Consider the following 18464-nt stretch of genomic DNA (forward strand, 5'->3'; position numbering starts at 1 on the left):
GTCTGTGACAGGGCAGGGGAGGGGGGAGGAAGGGCAGGGAGGTCTGTGACAGTCTCGGGGAGGGGGGAGGAAGGGCAGGGAGGTCTGTGACAGTCTCGGGGAGGGGGGAGGAAGGGCAGGGAGGTCTGTGACAGGGCAGGGGAGGGGGGAGGAAGGGCAGGGAGGTCTGTGACAGTCTCGGGGAGGGGGAGGAAGGGCAGGGAGGTCTGTGACAGTCTCGGGGAGGGGGGAGGAAGGGCAGGGAGGTCTGTGACAGTCTCGGGGAGGGGGGAGGAAGGGCAGGGAGGTCTGTGACAGTCTCGGGGAGGGGGGAGGAAGGGCAGGGAGGTCTGTGACAGTCTCGGGGAGGGGGGAGGAAGGGCAGGGAGGTCTGTGACAGTCTCGGGGAGGAGGGAGGAAGGGCAGGGAGGTCTGTGACAGGGCAGGGGAGGGGGGAGGAAGGGCAGGGAGGTCTGTGACAGTCTCGGGGAGGGGGGAGGAAGGGCAGGGAGGTCTGTGACAGTCTCGGGGAGGGGGGAGGAAGGGCAGGGAGGTCTGTGACAGGGCAGGGGAGGGGGAGGAAGGGCAGGGAGGTCTGTGACAGTCTCGGGGAGGGGGGAGGAAGGGCAGGGAGGTCTGTGACAGGGCAGGGGAGGGGGGAGGAAGGGCAGGGAGGTCTGTGACAGTCTCGGGGAGGGGGGAGGAAGGGCAGGGAGGTCTGTGACAGTCTCGGGGAGGGGGGAGGAAGGGCAGGGAGGTCTGTGACAGGGCAGGGGAGGGGGGAGGAAGGGCAGGGAGGTCTGTGACAGTCTCGGGGAGGGGGGAGGAAGGGCAGGGAGGTCTGTGACAGTCTCGGGGAGGGGGAGGAAGGGCAGGGAGGTCTGTGACAGGGCAGGGGAGGGGGAGGAAGGGCAGGGAGGTCTGTGACAGGGCAGGGGAGGGGGGAGGAAGGGCAGGGAGGTCTGTGACAGTCTCGGGGAGGGGGGAGGAAGGGCAGGGAGGTCTGTGACAGTCTCGGGGAGGGGGGAGGAAGGGCAGGGAGGTCTGTGACAGGGCAGGGGAGGGGGGAGGAAGGGCAGGGAGGTCTGTGACAGTCTCGGGGAGGGGGGAGGAAGGGCAGGGAGGTCTGTGACAGTCTCGGGGAGGGGGGAGGAAGGGCAGGGAGGTCTGTGACAGGGCAGGGGAGGGGGAGGAAGGGCAGGGAGGTCTGTGACAGTCTCGGGGAGGGGGGAGGAAGGGCAGGGAGGTCTGTGACAGTCTCGGGGAGGGGGGAGGAAGGGCAGGGAGGTCTGTGACAGTCTCGGGGAGGAGGGAGGAAGGGCAGGGAGGTCTGTGACAGTCTCGGGGAGGGGGAGGAAGGGCAGGGAGGTCTGTGACAGGGCAGGGGAGGGGGGAGGAAGGGCAGGGAGGTCTGTGACAGTCTCGGGGAGGGGGGAGGAAGGGCAGGGAGGTCTGTGACAGTCTCGGGGAGGGGGGAGGAAGGGCAGGGAGGTCTGTGACAGGGCAGGGGAGGGGGGAGGAAGGGCAGGGAGGTCTGTGACAGTCTCGGGGAGGGGGGAGGAAGGGCAGGGAGGTCTGTGACAGTCTCGGGGAGGGGGGAGGAAGGGCAGGGAGGTCTGTGACAGGGCAGGGGAGGGGGGAGGAAGGGCAGGGAGGTCTGTGACAGTCTCGGGGAGGGGGGAGGAAGGGCAGGGAGGTCTGTGACAGTCTCGGGGAGGGGGGAGGAAGGGCAGGGAGGTCTGTGACAGGGCAGGGGAGGGGGGAGGAAGGGCAGGGAGGTCTGTGACAGTCTCGGGGAGGGGGGAGGAAGGGCAGGGAGGTCTGTGACAGTCTCGGGGAGGGGGGAGGAAGGGCAGGGAGGTCTGTGACAGGGCAGGGGAGGGGGAGGAAGGGCAGGGAGGTCTGTGACAGTCTCGGGGAGGGGGGAGGAAGGGCAGGGAGGTCTGTGACAGTCTCGGGGAGGGGGGAGGAAGGGCAGGGAGGTCTGTGACAGTCTCGGGGAGGGGGGAGGAAGGGCAGGGAGGTCTGTGACAGTCTCGGGGAGGGGGGTGGAAGGGCAGGGAGGTCTGTGACAGTCTCGGGGAGGGGGGAGGAAGGGCAGGGAGGTCTGTGACAGTCTCGGGGAGGGGGGAGGAAGGGCAGGGAGGTCTGTGACAGTCTCGGGGAGGGGGGAGGAAGGGCAGGGAGGTCTGTGACAGTCTCGGGGAGGGGGGAGGAAGGGCAGGGAGGTTTGTGACAGGGCAGGGGAGGGGGGAGGAAGGGCAGGGAGGTCTGTGACAGTCTCGGGGAGGAGGGAGGAAGGGCAGGGAGGTCTGTGACAGTCTCGGGGAGGGGGGAGGAAGGGCAGGGAGGTTTGTGACAGGGCAGGTGACAGGCGAGATTCAGTGACAGGAGGATTGCTGGTCATGAGAGACGTATCAAGCGTATCTATCGTTCACCTCAACCGCTCCCCGTGGTGGTGACTCCCTTGTTCTCGCCCCCTTCCACGTGCCGTCAGTACCAGTTCGCCATTTGCTGCTTCTGCCAGCGCCCTGCGTCTCGGGGCGGGGGGGGGGGGGGGGGGGGGAGCGAGGGGGTGGAGCGGGTGCGAGCAGCGAGGTTTAAGGGGCACGGGCCGGGGAGAGCAAGGGGTGTTTGCCTGTGGCGACCGCCCCACAGGGTGAGACAGGCAGCTGACGTCGGCGATGAGCACCGAGCGAAACCACACAGCCTGAACTCGGGCTCGCTGACATCTCAGAACCGATCGCACTGTGGCACAGGAGGATGTACCTTGCGAAATGGAAGAGGCCATAAAGCAGGGGGTCTTTCACATCCAGCTGCAGCAGACGTTTGGAAAGGTAAGAAGGGGCTTTCTGAAACACCCTCTGCAATTGCTGGTGGGGGAGATTTGGGGTATTGAGTTTGCGTTCAGTGGTGGTGGAGGGGGGTGAGGCCGGGGGGGGGGAGGGGGAGGGTGGTTGGAGACTGGTTTTATTTGGCACTTTGAGGCAGCTGCTGGGGGTTATACTGTCGAGTTTCCCTCCTTCAGCACCTGGGCGTTTGAAAGTGTAAAACATTCGTGTAAAATTCTTGCTAGGTCGATTGGTGAAATGTGTCGCATTTACAAGCTTGCAGGCCAGGAACATTGAGCTGTCTGGCCTTTCGACTGTGCCTGTCACATCACAGAGTACTCCGTCACGCCAGGACTTTTTGCAAGTTGTATTCGAGGGAAACGCAGCAGCCAATTTGCACACAGCAAGGTGCAGCAAGCAGCGATGATAAATCTCTATAACGTGATGTTGGATACGGCTAACTCTTGCTTCTGAACATTCTTGAAAATAATTCTGTGGGATCTTTTGTGACCAATTGAGAGGGCAAATGGGGCCTCGGACACCTGTATTCTATGAAAAAGGTCCTTCCAACAGTGCGGCACTCCCTCAGTACTGACCCTCTGACAGTGCAGCACTCCCTCAGTACTGACCCTCTGACAGTGCGGCACCCCCTCAGCACTGACCCTCTGACAGTGCGGCATTCCCTCAGTACTGACCCTCTGACAGTGCAGCACTCCCTCAGTACTGACCCTCTGACAGTGCGGCACTCCCTCAGTACTGACCCTCTGACAGTGCAGCACTCCCTCAGTACTGACCCTCTGACAGTGCGGCACTCCCTCAGCACTGACCCTCTGACAGTGCGGCACCCTCAGTACTGACCCTCTGACAGTGCAGCACTCCCTCAGTACTGACCCTCTGACAGTGCGGCACTCCCTCAGTACTGACCCTCTGACAGTGCGGCACTCCCTCAGTACTGACCCTCTGACAGTGCGGCACTCCCTCAGTACTGACCCTCTGTCAGTGCAGCACTCCCTCAGTACTGACCCTCTGACAGTGCAGCACTCCCTCAGTACTGACCCTCTGACAGTGCAGCACTCCCTCAGTACTGACCCTCTGACAGGGCGGCACTCCCTCAGTACTGACCCTCTGACAGTGCGGCACTCCCTCAGTACTGACCCTCTGACAGTGCAGCACTCCCTCAGTACTGACCCTCTGACAGTGCGGCACTCCCTCAGTACTGACCCCCTGACAGTGCGGCACTCCCTCAGTACTGATCCTCTGACAGTGCAGCACTCCCTCAGTACTGACCCTCTGACAGTGCGGCACTCCCTCAGTACTGACCCTCTGACAGTGCGGCACTCCCTCAGTACTGACCCTCTGACAGTGCGGCACTCCCTCAGTACTGGCCCTCTGACAGTGCGGCACTCCCTCAGTACTGACCCTCTGACAGTGCGGCACTCCCTCAGTACTGACCCCCTGACAGTGCAGCACTCCCTCAGTACTGATCCTCTGACAGTGCAGCACTCCCTCAGTACTGACCCTCTGACAGTGCGGCACTCCCTCAGTACTGACCCTCTGACAGTGCGGCACTCCCTCAGTACTGACCCTCTGACAGTGCAGCACTCCCTCAGTACTGACCCTCTGACAGTGCGGCACCCCCTCAGTACTGACCCTCTGACAGTGCGGCACTCCCTCAGTACTGACCCTCTGACAGTGCGGCACTCCCTCAGAACTGACCCTCTGACAGTGCAGCACTCCCTCAGTACTGACCCTCTGACAGTGCAGCACTCCCTCAGTACTGACTCTCTGACAGTGCGGCACTCCCTCAGTACTGACCCTCTGACAGTGCCGCACTCCCTCAGTACTGACCCACTGACAGTGCAGCACTCTCTCAGTACTGACCCTCTGACAGTGCAGCACTCCCTCAGTACTGACCCTCTGACAGTGCAGCACTCCCTCAGTACTGACCCTCTGACAGTGCGGCACTCCCCCAGTACTGACCCTCTGACAGTGCGGCACTCCCTCAGTACTGACCCTCTGACAGTGCGGCACTCCCTCAGTACTGACCCTCTGACAGTGCAGCACTCCCTCAGTACTGACCCTCTGACAGTGCGGCACTCCCTCAGTACTGACCCTCTGACAGTGCGGCACTCCCTCAGTACTGACCCTCTGACAGTGCGGCACTCCCTCAGTACTGACCCTCTGACAGTGCGGCACTCCCTCAGTACTGACCCTCTGACAGTGCGGCACTCCCTCAGTACTGACCCTCTGACAGTGCAGCACTCCCTCAGTACTGACCCTCTGACAGTGCGGCACTCCCTCAGTACTGACCCTCTGACAGTGCGGCGCTCCCTCAGTACTGACCCTCTGACAGTGCGGCACTCCCTCAGTACTATTTATTTTACCGGCCTTCGCGCTGGGCCAGGCTATTTGTGTCACCAGGCAAAGAGTTTTTTGCGTAATTCAGTGTGGGGAGTGTTTGAAGGGAAAGATGCTATCGAAGCAGGTTTATTCTAATTCCCAAAACCTTCTTACCCGACGAACCATTCTTAATCGGGTTAATTTGGGAAAGTATTGTTCATCGCTGGGCAGATGTTCAAACAGCCAAGAGGCGCAATGTTGAATTGAATTGAACTAAATTTGGTTGGCAAATGCCATGGCGATGAAAGTCGTCTGCTTCCAGGTCAACATTCAAGAACTTTGCATCCTTGACAAAGAAAGCAAAGTCTCGCGCTGCCACGGCGCTCCCTCAAACTGCTGCCAAGTGTGTGAAAAGCACTTCAGGGAAGGGGAAGCTGGGTGGACACATCTCGAAGAAAGCAATTGATGGACATACTGTGGTACTATCAGGTATTGCGGTACCCAAGAGGCTGTAGACCATTGGTTAAACCTAGGAGTTTACCATTAGCTGTTGGTACGTAGCTCCGCCCTGACAGGCGGGGTATAAGAACCGGTGCCGCCCCAGCAGCCCCCATTCCGTACCGAAGCTGCTGGGGAACAGATCTAGTCGATTAAAGCCTTCAGTTATGATACAACCTCGTCTTCGAGTCTAATTGATCGTGCATCACATACCCATCAGGAACAGGAGTGAGGCCACTCGGCCCCTCGAGCCTGCTCCGCCATTCAATGAGATCACGGCCGATCTGATTGTAACCTCGACGCCACATTCCTGCTGACCCCCGTTAACCTTTCACCCCTTGTTCATCAAGAATCTCTCCACCTCTGCCTTAAAGATGTTCACAGGCTCTGCTCCACTGCCCTTTGAGGAAGGGAGTCCCCGAGAGTCACCACCACCTCTCTGTCCTAATTAGGTGACCCCTTATTGTTAAACAGTGACCCTACGTTCCAGTTTCTCCCACAGTTAGCACCGTCCTTTCCACATCCGTCCTGTCAATACCCCGAAGGATCTCATATGTTTCAATCTGTTACTCTCGAAACTCCCGCCCATACAGCCCCTGCCTTGACAACCTTACCCCAAAGGATAACCCGCCCGGATCTAGTATTAGTCTCGGATGTGAGTCGCCACAGTCCCAGATGGCTACAGGCTGCTTTCCCCTGTGCGGGGGGGCTGCTTTCCCCTGTGGGGGGGGGAGGGGGGGGGGCTGCTTTCCCCTGTGAGGGGGGGGGGGCTGACTGGTGGTGATTTACCCGGAGGGTCACCACACCTCAGGCGAGGTTGAGAAGGCGGGGCCTGCATGAATAACCTCGGCCGGCACGGGGGGATTGCTCTGCATCACGGACCAACCGTCCAGCCAACTGAGCTTAACCGTAAACCTGCCAACATATTTACATTCAACAAGGAGACCAAAAGAACAAAGAACAAAGAAATGTACAGCACAGGAACAGGCCCTTCGGCCCTCCAAGCCCGTGCCGACCATGCTGCCCCACTAAACTACAATCTTCTACACTTCCGGGGTCCGTATCCCTCTATTCCCATCCTATTCACGTATTTGTCAAGATGCCCCTTAAATGTCACTATCGTCCCTGCTTCCAGCACCTCCTCCGGCAGCGAGTTCCAGGCACCCACTACCCTCTGCGTAAAAAACGTGCCTCGTACATCTCTAAACTGTGCGCAATACTACAGATGGGGTCTCACCAACGCCCTGTCCAACTCAAGCAGGACTGCTCTACTTTGGAATGAATTCCCCTCTCGATAATCAATCAGATTCTCTTATCTTTCCTCATGTGCTGTTAGGGTGGGGTGAGGTGAGGTGGAGTATCAGCGGCAGGAGGGAGCAGTTGGGTAGAATGGAGTGTTTCCCTGCTGTCGATTCTAAGCCTGGCTTAATCTGAGAAGTATCTGGGACAGATCATGAGCGAGATGTCAGGAGAGCTGGACAAAGGTTTGGTAAAAGAGGCGGGTTTTGAAGGAGGATCCGATAGACGAAGAGAGAGGAGGAGAGGTGGAGGGGTTTCAGGACGGAATTCCAGGGAATAATAATAACAATAATCTTTGTCAGTGTCACAAGCAGGCTTACATTAACACTGAATGAAATGAAAATCGCTTATTGTCACAAGTAGGCTTCAAATGAAGTTACTGTGAAAATCCCCTAGTCGCCACATTCCGGCGCCTGTTCGGGTTCACAGAGGGAGAATTCAGAATGTCCAATTCACCCAACAAGCACGTCTTTCGGGACTTGTGGGAGGAAACCGGAGCACCTGGAGGAAGCCCACGCAGACACGGGGAGGACGTGCAGACTCCGCACAGACAGTGACCCAAGCCGGGAATCTGACCCGGGACCCTGGCGCTGTGAAGCAGCAGTGCTAACCACTGTGCTACCGTGCTGCCTTTGAGCCAGGCAGCCGAAGGCACGGCCGCCCAATGGCGGAACGATTAAAAGCAGAGATGTTTCGGGAGGACACAGCTGTCTTGGAGGGTTGTAGGACTGGAGGAGGTGACGGAGGTAGGCAGGGGCGATGCCTTGGAGGGATTTGTAAACAAGGGTGTTTAAATTAGAGATGGGGTGGAGAGGGTTAATCTCCGCTGGCGATGTACTCACCCAACAATCCTGTCCCAATGTCTGCTGAGCAGAACAGAAGTGGGAATAAATGGGGGGTAAACCCTTGACTGTGGACATGTGGCAGAGAAGTTGGACATGTGTTAGTTATTGCTGTCAGTGTGTTAATAAAACAGTAATAGGAACACCAGTAGCTGGCATCACAGAGGGGAGCGTGGCTCAGCCTCAGCCCTGGCTCCGTCAGTTGTCCTTCCGTCTTTGAGTCAGAATGGTTCTGGGTTTAAACCCCACTCTGGCTTGTGCCCCGCTGACGCAGGAGCGTTGCCTCATCGGCCAAGGCTGACGTGAAGCTGCATTCCCCTAGCGCCCCTCACCTCGCCACAGCCAGCACCAGCTAACAGAAAGATAATCTGGTCTGTTGTTTCCGTGCTGTTGCTGGGACTTACTGCCCCATGTGCCCACGCAGAAATGGTGACAGCACTTGGAATTATCGATCCGCTCAATATATATGATCGGTGTGACAGCTCTGAAAGCTGGGAAACAAGGAGCATGGCCAAATGTCTCAGAAACTTCTCTGCAGGAAGAAGTCCTGGGACAGCCCCGCTGCCTCACCGCACCAGGGTCCCAGGTTCGATTCCGGCTTGGGTCACTGTCTGTGCGGAGTCTGCACACCCTCCCCGTGTGTGCGTGGGTTTCCTCCGGGTGCTCCGGTTTCCTCCCACAGTCCCGAAAGATGTGCAGCTTGGGTGGGCAGGCCGAAGGGGTGATATATCGCCCCTTAGAGTCAACAAGGTTTGGTGCGGTTACGGGGATAGGGTGGGGGGGTTGGGCTGAAGTAGGGTCTCTTTCCAAGGGCTGGTGCAGACTCGATGGGCCGAATGGCCTCCTTCTGCACTGCGGGGATTCTACGAGACAGAGTGAAGAAACAGACGGGCGAGGGGGGAGAGTTTATTTTGACGTGGCGAGTTGTTGCGATCCGGAACGAGCTGTCTGAAAGGGCGATGGAGGCAGATTCAATAAGAACCTCCGGAGGGGAGCTGGGTAAATAACTGAACAGGGAAAAGCAGAAAGTGGTGGAGTGCGACTAATGGGAACACTCTTTCAAAAAGCCAGTGCAGGTAAATGTGATGGGCTGAATGGCAGTGTGAATTTAGTATGTATGTCAACGGCTTGGCTCCTCCCTCTCTCCCGACAGAAATGGAAGAAGGTCTGGGTTCTGCTCTACGACGAGAGCACCTGCTCCATCGCCCGCCTGGAGTATTTCGAGTTCAAGGAGGCCACCAGCATGACCGAACGGCAAGGGACCAGGAAGACGGAGAACAAAAAGGTCATAAAGCTCAGCGACTGCATCCGCATCACCGAGGCCCCGAGCGAGAGCTGCCCGAATGAATGCCAGTCGCTCCACTTGGAAACAATTGAAAAGCTGTTCGTCTTCGCCATCGACTCGTCGGAATATGACGACTGGAGGCAGAGCCTGTGCGAACTGGCTTTCCCGGTAAGACTCCCCTTGGTTCTGATGTTGAGCTGCTGTCCTCTCCCTTTCAGGTAACTTCAGATATTTCTAGCTGGCTCCCAAACTGAACGGGTCATCCAGAGCGCAATTGCAACAAGTTGAAATTTTCAGGCTGCAGTTCAGTTTTCCGACTATTTCGGTGATTGTTGTGAATCTGTGAAGAAGTGGGAACGGAGAGCAGTATGGCTTCGTTCGGAGCTATTCAGCTCACTGAGTCTGCCTCACAGTTGTGTTGTCTCTGTTCCTGAACTCCACAGATTGAAGTCCATGCCTGTAAAATAGTTTGGCAGATTCCATATCCATCCTGTTGCAAATGCCCCAGGCCGGCGCTTGAACATTCCGCAGCTACCCTTGACTGGTCTTGTTCTTCTTCCACAATCCTGGCCCTTCGTTTCGGACTCACCTGCTCGAGTGAGGAATCGTTCCCTCGCCACCTTGTCCGTACCCACTTTTCTAACCACTGCGACCTCAGCAGTACCCAGGGCCTTCCAAACCCAGGGTGATTCGACAATCTGTATTGTTAGAGCGCCTTTTACACAGGCAACTGCTCCCAGCTACGGACAGGAATTACCAAACAAAACCCGGCATCGTGGAGACATTAAGCCAGACTGTCAAATACATGGTCAAAGAGGTAGAATTTATGGAGCATTTTAAAAGGAAGAGTGAGTGGCAGAGGGTTTAGGGAGGGAACTCCAGAGCTCAGGGCCCCAGGCAGAGTGGGCACCTTGGCCATTAATGGTGGAGCAACGGGAAAAACTCTTCGTCTTCGCTGTGGAGTTCATAGAATCATAGAATTCCTACAGTGCAGAAGGAGGCCATTCAGCCCGTAGGGTCTGCACTGACCCTCCGAAAGAGGACCCCACCCCAGACCCACTCTCCCGCCCTGTCCCCACCTAACCTTCGGACACCAAAGGGCAATCGATCACGGCCAATCCACCTAACAGCACGTCTTTCGGGACTTGTGGGAGGAAACCGGAGCACCCGGAGGAAGCCCACGCAGGCACGGGGAGGACGTGCAGACTCCGCACAGACAGTGACCCGAGGCCGGAATGGAACCCGGGTCCTTGGCGAGGTGAGGCAGCAGTGCTAACCACTGCACCGCCCTGCTGCCCACGAGTTGTTGGAAGGCATGTCAGAGGCTGGGATGGGTCACCGGGCATGCAGCTGTGCGTTTCTGTCGCTGGAAACCTTTCAGTGAATAATAAACGGTCTGTGTTTTTCCGATGTACCTGACAACTCCTGGCCTCTGTTGAATTTCCCACCACTGAACCTGTAGATTCTACTGCTGCGTGATCTATTAGACAGAGGAATTGGCAGCAAGGTACAAACCTTCCCCATGCTCACTGCGAGCATAATCTGTGGGAGACTGCCTTGCGGCATTTTCCTTTGACATCTAATTGCCAATCTTCCAAGTCGTTATGGGAACTATTAATGACAAAAGAAACACGGGTAAGGGGAACCTCTGCTGACCTGGAGCCTGAGATTGACAAGCGGTGACAATTGTCCTCTGACCTGTGCTATTGATGAGTTTTTTTAATGATCAGCAAGCTATGCTGATTTAAGTCACCTTTGAGTTGTTCAGCTAAAGGGACAGGGCCAGCGACCCATCGCAAGCCACCAGTTGGCTTTGCCACGGGTAATTGCATCGACAAATAGCACCAGAGCTTGGGGACGCGATGAACGAGGCAGGCTGGGAATGCCTCACCATGGTCGCACGAAAAGAATCCAGCCGAATTCATAAATCGGTGGGACCGAGAAAACACAGCTGTCAGTTTCCTCAGCAAATTGGGCGGCACGGTGGCACAGTGGTTAGCACCGCTGCCTCACAGCGCCAGGGTCCCAGGTTCGATTCCCCGCTGGGTCACTGCCTGTGCGGAGTCTGCACGTTCTCCCCGTGTGTGCGTGGGTTTCCTCCGGGTGCTCCGGTTTCCTCCCACAGTCCAAAGACGTGCGGGTTAGGTGGATTGCCCGTGACAAATTGCCCTTCGTGTCCAAAAAGGTTCCTGGGTTACGGGGATAGGGTGGAGGGTGTGTGTGGAGGTGGGGGGCTCTTTGAAAGGGTCAGTGCAGACTCGATGGGTCAGATGGCCTCCTTCCAAGAGGGATTCCATGAATGGCTCCTCCTGTTCCGGAGTCCTGCGTTCCTAATGCTCAGGTCTGGGCCGCTTTTGAACGTTGGCTCCGAGTTGGGGTTAGGGCTATAATTTACCGCTCGGGTGGAGGTCGGTGAAGCAGAGCTGGGGAAAGGACGGGGCCAGAGGGACGGAATGGATGGAGTGCAGGATGGAGGGAGCGGGGCCTGCATTGAAGGATGTTGCTGATGTTAATTATCTTCCAGATGAATTGGGGTGACTGGCCCACGCTCAGTAAGAACGATGGTAAGCAGTGGTCAAAGAAGGGGACGAATAATGTGCTGGCGATGGAGGAGAACGCGCTGTACTGCACTCGAGTGGCAGGTAAGGGGCTTCACTCATTCCATCTGCCGTGTATCGTTCACGTCCCCTCTTGTGAAAGAGTTCAATAAATGAACGCAGAGAAGGTGTCTGCCCTTCTATCAGAGTCTGAAATGAGGGGGGGGGGCAGAACGTATTGAGTCACCGACATAATCCAACTGGAATGCCGGAGAAATCTCCGAACCGGTCAACGTTGAGGGCACGATTTAACACGCCAAAAACAGAATCCCGTTTTGGGTGGGTATAGCGGATTTTGCTCAGCGCCTGTAGCATCGAGAACGACTCCGCTATCTGGTTGGCAGTGCCATGGTACCAGGCTGGCAGTGCCATGGTACCAGGCTGGCAGTGTCATGTACCAGTCTGGGAGTGTCATGATACCAGGCTGGCAGTATCATGGTACCAGACTGGCAGTGCCATGGTACCAGGCTGACAGTGCCATGGTACCAGGCTGGCAGTGTCATGGTACCAGGCTGGCAGTGATATGATACCAGGCTGGCAGTATCATGGTACCAGACTGGCAGTGCCATGGTACCAGGCTGACAGTGCCATGGTACCAGGCCGACAGTGCCATGGTACCAGGCAGGCAGTGCCATGGTACCAGGCTGTCAGTGTCATGGTACCAGGCTGGAAGTGCCATGGTACCAGGCTGGAAGTGCCATGGCACCCATCTGGCAGTGTCATGGTACCAGGCTGGCAGTGCCATGGTGCCAGGCTGGCAGGGTCATGGTACCCATCTGGCAATGCCATGGTACCAGGCTGGAAGTGCCATGGTACCAGGCTGACAGTGCCAAGAACTCCCCTGTTGATCATATATCTGTCTAACTGCGAGCGGCTGCGGTTTCACGAGCTCTGACTCTGCTCATCTTGTAATGCTGTATTTTATCCTGGTGCATTAGACCATACAACATAGGAGCAGAATTAGGCCACTCGGCCCATCGAGTCTGCTCCGCCATTCAATCATGGCTGATATTTTCTCATCCCCATTCTCCTGCCTTCTCCCCATAACCCCTGATCCCCTTATTAATCAAGAACCTATCTATCTCTGTCTTAAAGACACTCAGTGATTTGGCCTCCACAGCCTTCTGCGGCAAAGAGTTCCACAGATTCACCACCCTCTGGCTGAAGAAATTCCTCCCCATCTCTGTTTTAAAGGATCGTCCCTTTAGTCTGAGATTATGCCCTCTGGTTCTAGTTTTTCCTACAAGTGGAAACATCCTCTCCACGTCCACTCTATCCAGGCCTCGCAGTATCCTGTAAGTTTCAATAAGATTCCCCCTCATCCTTCTAAACTCCCAACGAGTACGGACCCAGAGTCCTCAAACGTTCCTCATACGACAAGTTCTTCATTCCAGGGATCATTCTTGTGAACCTCCTCTGGACCCTTTCCAAGGCCAGCACATCCTTCCTTAGATACGGGGCCCAAAACTGCTCACAATACTCCAAATGGGGTCTGACCAGAGCCTTGTACAGCCTCAGAAGTACATCCCTGGTCTTGTATTCTAGCCCTCGCGACATGAATGCTAACATTGCATTTGCCTTCCTAACTGTCGACTGAACCTGCACATTAACCTTAAGAGAATCGTGAACAAGGATTCCCAAGTCCCTTTGTGCTTCTGATTTCCTAGGCATTTCCCCATTTAGAAAATAGTCTATGCCTAGATTCCTCCTTCCAAAGTACATAACCTCACACTTTTCCACATTGTATTCCATCTGCCACTTCATTGCCCACTCTCCTAGCTTGTCCAAATCCTTCTGCATCCTCCCTGCTTCCTCAATACTACCTGTCCCTCTACAGATCTTTGTATCATCTGCAAACTGAGCAACAGTGCCTTCAGTACCTTCTTCCAGATCATTAATGTATATTGTGAAAAGTTGTGGTCCCAGCACACTTCATATTTGCCTTTTCTTGGGATACACGTCAGGCGCTGTGTCCCTGGAGGATCCGGACTGGTGTATTGCAAAGAGAAGCTGAGATAAATTGCAGAAACCCCTTGTGTGACCGTGGCGGTGGGCGTGGGCTGGGCTGGGCTGGGCTGGGCTGGGCTGGGCTGGGCAGGGCTGGGCTGGGCTGGGCTGGGCTAGGCTGGGCTGGGCTGGGCTGGGCTGGGCTGGGCTGGCTTGGGCTGGGCTGGGCTGGGCTGGGCTGGGCTGGGCTGGGCTGGGCTGGGCTGTGCTGGGCTGGGCTGGGCTGGGCTGGGCTGGGACCCAGCTTGCTGAGGCGGTGGTGCTGGGGAGCAGGCCTTCCCCTCGGCAGTGCGGTGCCTCCGGACGTTGGCCCTCATTGAGAATGTTTCCTGCATCAAGATCTGGGCTCTGTGGGGCTCCGTGTGTGAAAGGCGGAAACACATAGGAACGTTCTTACATTGGGAAGGGAGCACTTTTCCCGGTGAGGGCCGGCCCTCGAGACGTCGCGATCCACGGCGTGTGGATTATCGTGACGGGGTTAGGGGGGAGGGGCCGGGAGCCCGGTCCCTGGAGGGGAGTGGGAGACGAGTTCCCGACTGAGTTTAAAGATCGGCTGACACGCTTTAGTAATCTTGATTTGAGACCGGATGCACCGCAGCACAGGATATCCGGGTCGGGATTCTCCCAGCCCGGGGCCGGAGAATCCCCGCAACCGGGCCCCGAGGCCGGCACGCGATTCTCCGTGGAGGGGAGAATCGACGCCAATGGCGCTGACGCGGGGCCGGGCGGGGGCCGCTGTACGTGGCCGGGTCGCCGATTCTCCAGCCCGGACGGGCCGAGTGGCCGCTCTGAAAAGGCAAAATCCCGCCGGCGACGACCACCCCTGGTCACAGCCGGCGGGAACTCTGCGCGCAGGCTCGGGGGGGGCGGGGGGGGGGGGGGGGGGCGGCCTGAGGGGCGGGGGTACTATTTTCACACCCCTTATCTTGTTACTAATGAAGGTGAGCGGAGCCTGGGTGGGGTGATGGGTGGAGGGAGACTCATTTTGTTTTGTTTTTGTAAATTTGGGTGTACGAATGCGTGCCTGGGCAGACTGTGTATCCTGGGGAGGATTCAGTTCCTCCCGACTCTTCCTTGAGATTGGAGTTTGTCCTCTGGGACTTCTTTTTTGCAGAGCTGTTGGGACGGGAGGATCTGTTTGGCCTTCCCTCCCTTGTGGGAGCAGCATGCTGTGGCTCACCCTGGTCCCGGCCCGGCGGTTTGGAGGAGATTCCTCTGGGCAGAATTGACTCTTGCTACTTGATAAATGTCTCGACGTTCCCATCATGGGAGCAGTTGATAAGTTAGATCATTGCACAGGGACGCAACGTGACGGGAAGAGAGAGGTTTATGACGATTCCGATTTAATGCGAAGAGCATACCATCCAAACATTTGGAAAAAGGGCTTTTCACACTTGCCCGGCCCTCGGGAATCCTGAAACGTGGGCAGCTTGTAAAGTGAGGCCAGCTGGGCCCCGGTATCTGCCTGTAGCCCAGTGGATCAGTGGATAAAATCTCGGCGGCACACCCAGGTGCAGTACTGAGGGAGTGCTGTACCGTCAGAACTGCTGCCTTTTGGACCATCCAATAAACTGGGGTCCGCCTGCCCTCTTCGGTGGGCTGAGAAGACGTCACGAGGCTCCTTTGGAGAATGGCAGGGGAGTTATCACCAGCATTCCGTGTAATATCTATCCCTCCATCTGCGTCACCAAAACAAACGAGCTGGTCGTGACCACATTGCTGTTTGTGGACATGCCGTGTGTGAATGAGCCTCTAGGCCTCCTCCATTACAACGCTGCCTGGGCCCGGCTGGCTGGAAAACGCTCTGCGGCATCCTGAGGTGAAAGGTGCAACAGAAATGCAGAACCTTCTACCTTGAGAGCTGGCTGCCCGGGAGTCCTTTGATCACAGACTCTCAGGGTGGCACTGACCGGCCTCGTCCTGCCTGACTCGGTGACGTGTGACCAGGCTGTTAAATCTCGCGAGGGGCCTTTCTCACAAGGTGTCTAACGCGATCTGGCAGGACGTCGGGATCTGTACCTCGCCCTGACTGGACGTGATCCAAATTTACATATTTAAGTGTAAGGGCAGCACGGTAGCATAGTGGTTAGCTATGGGTTCGATTCCCGGCTCGGGTCGCTGCCTGTGCGGAGTCTGCACGTTCTCTCCGTGTCTGCGTGGGTTTCCTCCGGGTGCTCCGGTTTCCTCCCACAGTCCAAAGATGTGCAGGTTAGGTGGATTGGCCGTGATAAATTGCCCTTAGTGTCCAAAATTGCCCTCAGTGTTGGGTGGGGTTACTGGGTTATGGGGATAGGGTGTGGAGGTGTTGATCTTGGGTAGGGTGCTCTTTCCAAGAGCCGGTGCAGACTCGATGGGCCGAATGGCCTCCTCCTGCACTGTACATTCTATGAAAACTCTATGAAATAAGTGAGCTATGGGGTTCATTTAAATGGTCGGCATGCGATTCGCTAGCACTGGTCCACGCAGAGGTGGACTAAGTGTATCGCCACCAGGCCGCGGGGCGGGGAGTGGGAGGGGGGATCTCCCAGGCCATCGGAGGCCCCCTGGTGCTCTGGGCAGAACACTGAGGGTTGTGGGGGAGGGCAGACAGGAAAGTGGATTTAAGGCCACACGCACACACACACAAACCATAATAATAATCGCTTCTTGTCACAAGTCGGCTTCAATGAAGTTACTGTGAAAAGCCCCTAGTCGCCACATTCCGGCGCCTGTTCGGGGAGGCTGGTACGGGAATTGAACCCGCGCTGCTGGCCTTGTTCTGCATTACAAGCCAGCTGTTTAGCCCACTGTGCTAAACCAGCCCCTCCATAGAGGCAAAGTGTGGTGGAGAGGGAAGAAAATAGTGATGATATAAAATAAAAGATTGGGATCTTTGACTTCAGAGCCATATCTTCCAGTTGGTTTCTTCGACCGGTTTAGGCTGTCAGTCGGATGTTATATGTTCCTCCAGCTTGTAAAGATGGTCAGTGTTGACTCATAGAGACAGCAGGCAGTCAGTGGCCGAGAGAGAGAGAGAGAGAGAGAGAGGCAGGGAGGAAACACAGCTTCTTACTTCGAGGTGCTCCTCTCTCTGGAAAACCCCACCTGGCAGGAACCAATCGCTGTCTGTTGCCACAGGCAGTACACCGTCCCCTGGCCAACCCGTTGGCCGCCAGCCCACCATTCAGAACCGTATCTGCTGGCTGCCAGGAAGTCTGAGACTTCCTTTCCCAAATACAAAACTTGAGAGCATTGTGTCCCAAGCTATTTGGAACTTTGAATTCTGCACACCCTCCGCTCGATTTAAAGGTCCGTCTCAATGAACAATCCCCCGACCAAAACAAACAGTGAAGACAATGGGAAAGAAGTGAATTGGAAAGGACAGACTCTGGAACAGTTATCATTCCAAGGAAGTAAATGGAATTAAGATAATGATCCAATATGAACTTGTCTCTTTCTTTGTTCACATCTTACGTCCCCTAGTCCTGCAGTCAAGATTCAACAGAAGTTCAACAGTGACACAATTTCACCTCACTCTGGGTGTCAGGAGGGCCATTGAGGTTCATTCTATTCCCCTGGGCTGAGGCAGAAGAATAGTTAACATCGCACGTGAGTTGTGTGTCAGTGGGGTGGTGCCCTCACTGCAGAATCGGAAGGACATGGACCCAATCCCTATTCCGGACAGCCAAGTTCCCAGACCAGCCTGGCGCTCCCAGTGCAGCACTCAGGGAGTGCTGCAGTGCCAGAGGTGCCGTCTGACGCACGGGAGGTGAAAGCGATGCCTCCCCGCCCTCTCGGTGCGAAAGATGGGGTGACCAGTCTGCTGGAAGGGGATCAGGAGGGTCCTCCCCATGTCCTTGGCCAATGTTCATCCCTCAACCTTCCTCCACAAGGTTTCAAAAGCCTGAAGCAGATTGTCTGGGCCATAGTCGCTCTGCCGATGGTGAGAGTTCCCTGTGTGCAGACTGGTCGCCGCCTTTCCTGCGGTGACACTTCCCCCGTACCCTGGGACCTGGTTGTGAAAGGCGCCGTCTCGATGCCAATTCTTTCAGCTTTCTTTTATTAGTATTTTTCTCGAAATCCACTTTGCAGAAAGCGGTTTCTTTCAGAGTTGGGTAGAAAAGATGCTTCCACGCTGGTCACGTGGGCCCTGCCACTTACCCTGCAGAGTTCACAGAGGAACTGACGCATTGCAGAGTGGAAAATGTTTGTCATCAGGCTCGCCTGAGCACAGATGCAAAGCCCCCGGGTTGTTCTTACCTGCGGCTCTGCCGCTTCAGGGGAGATGTGCTTCATTGTAAGGTGGCTGCAGTCTGGAGGGTGGCCATTCGGCCCCTTCGTCGAGCTGCTGTTGGCTTCTCCGCGAGGGCTGTTTGGCCAGCCCCACCCCTTACCAGAGCAAACTGTTTGCCCTCGGGGGATTACCCAGTTCTGTTATGACAGCCACTTGCACCTTCCTCTGCTGAAATGTTACGGCAAAACCCGTACCCTAAACCACCCCCTCCCACCCTCGCCACTGACAAGCAATGGACATCCTGGAACTCTGATAGTCGGAGATTTGGGGAGCTCCTTCCCCTTCAGGCAGAGAGCAGAGCGTGTTCTCTCCTGCCCGGACTCTGACGTCTCAATTGGAGGTGCCACCTTCGGGGCACTGAGGAATCTGAGGTGCCAGATGTTCGTGAATCCCCCCTGAACTCTTCCTCCCTCAGTGAATGGTGGAGGACAGCCGCACGGTCAAATCAACCTCCTGGGTCACCTGGGTGGGACGTGATCACGTCACCCCCCATTTGCTCGCTGCCCCGCGTGG

The 18464-nt window shown here is 56.5% G+C and overlaps 1 protein-coding gene across 1 annotated transcript in view; it reads left to right on the forward strand.

Moving 5' to 3' along the window:
• The first annotated feature begins 2610 nt into the window (after nucleotides 1-2610).
• Nucleotides 2611-18464, forward strand: part of LOC140396820 (docking protein 2-like) — a 56020-nt gene continuing 40166 nt past the window's right edge. Inside the window, exons 1-3 of the mRNA XM_072485575.1 lie at nucleotides 2611-2816; nucleotides 8943-9242; nucleotides 11599-11716. Coding sequence (XP_072341676.1) covers nucleotides 2757-2816; nucleotides 8943-9242; nucleotides 11599-11716 — 478 coding nt within the window. The 5' untranslated portion in view covers nucleotides 2611-2756. The remainder of the gene's footprint in view (nucleotides 2817-8942; nucleotides 9243-11598; nucleotides 11717-18464) is intronic.

Source organism: Scyliorhinus torazame, chromosome 20 (genome assembly GCF_047496885.1).
Source record: "Scyliorhinus torazame isolate Kashiwa2021f chromosome 20, sScyTor2.1, whole genome shotgun sequence".
Lineage (NCBI taxonomy): Eukaryota > Metazoa > Chordata > Chondrichthyes > Carcharhiniformes > Scyliorhinidae > Scyliorhinus > Scyliorhinus torazame.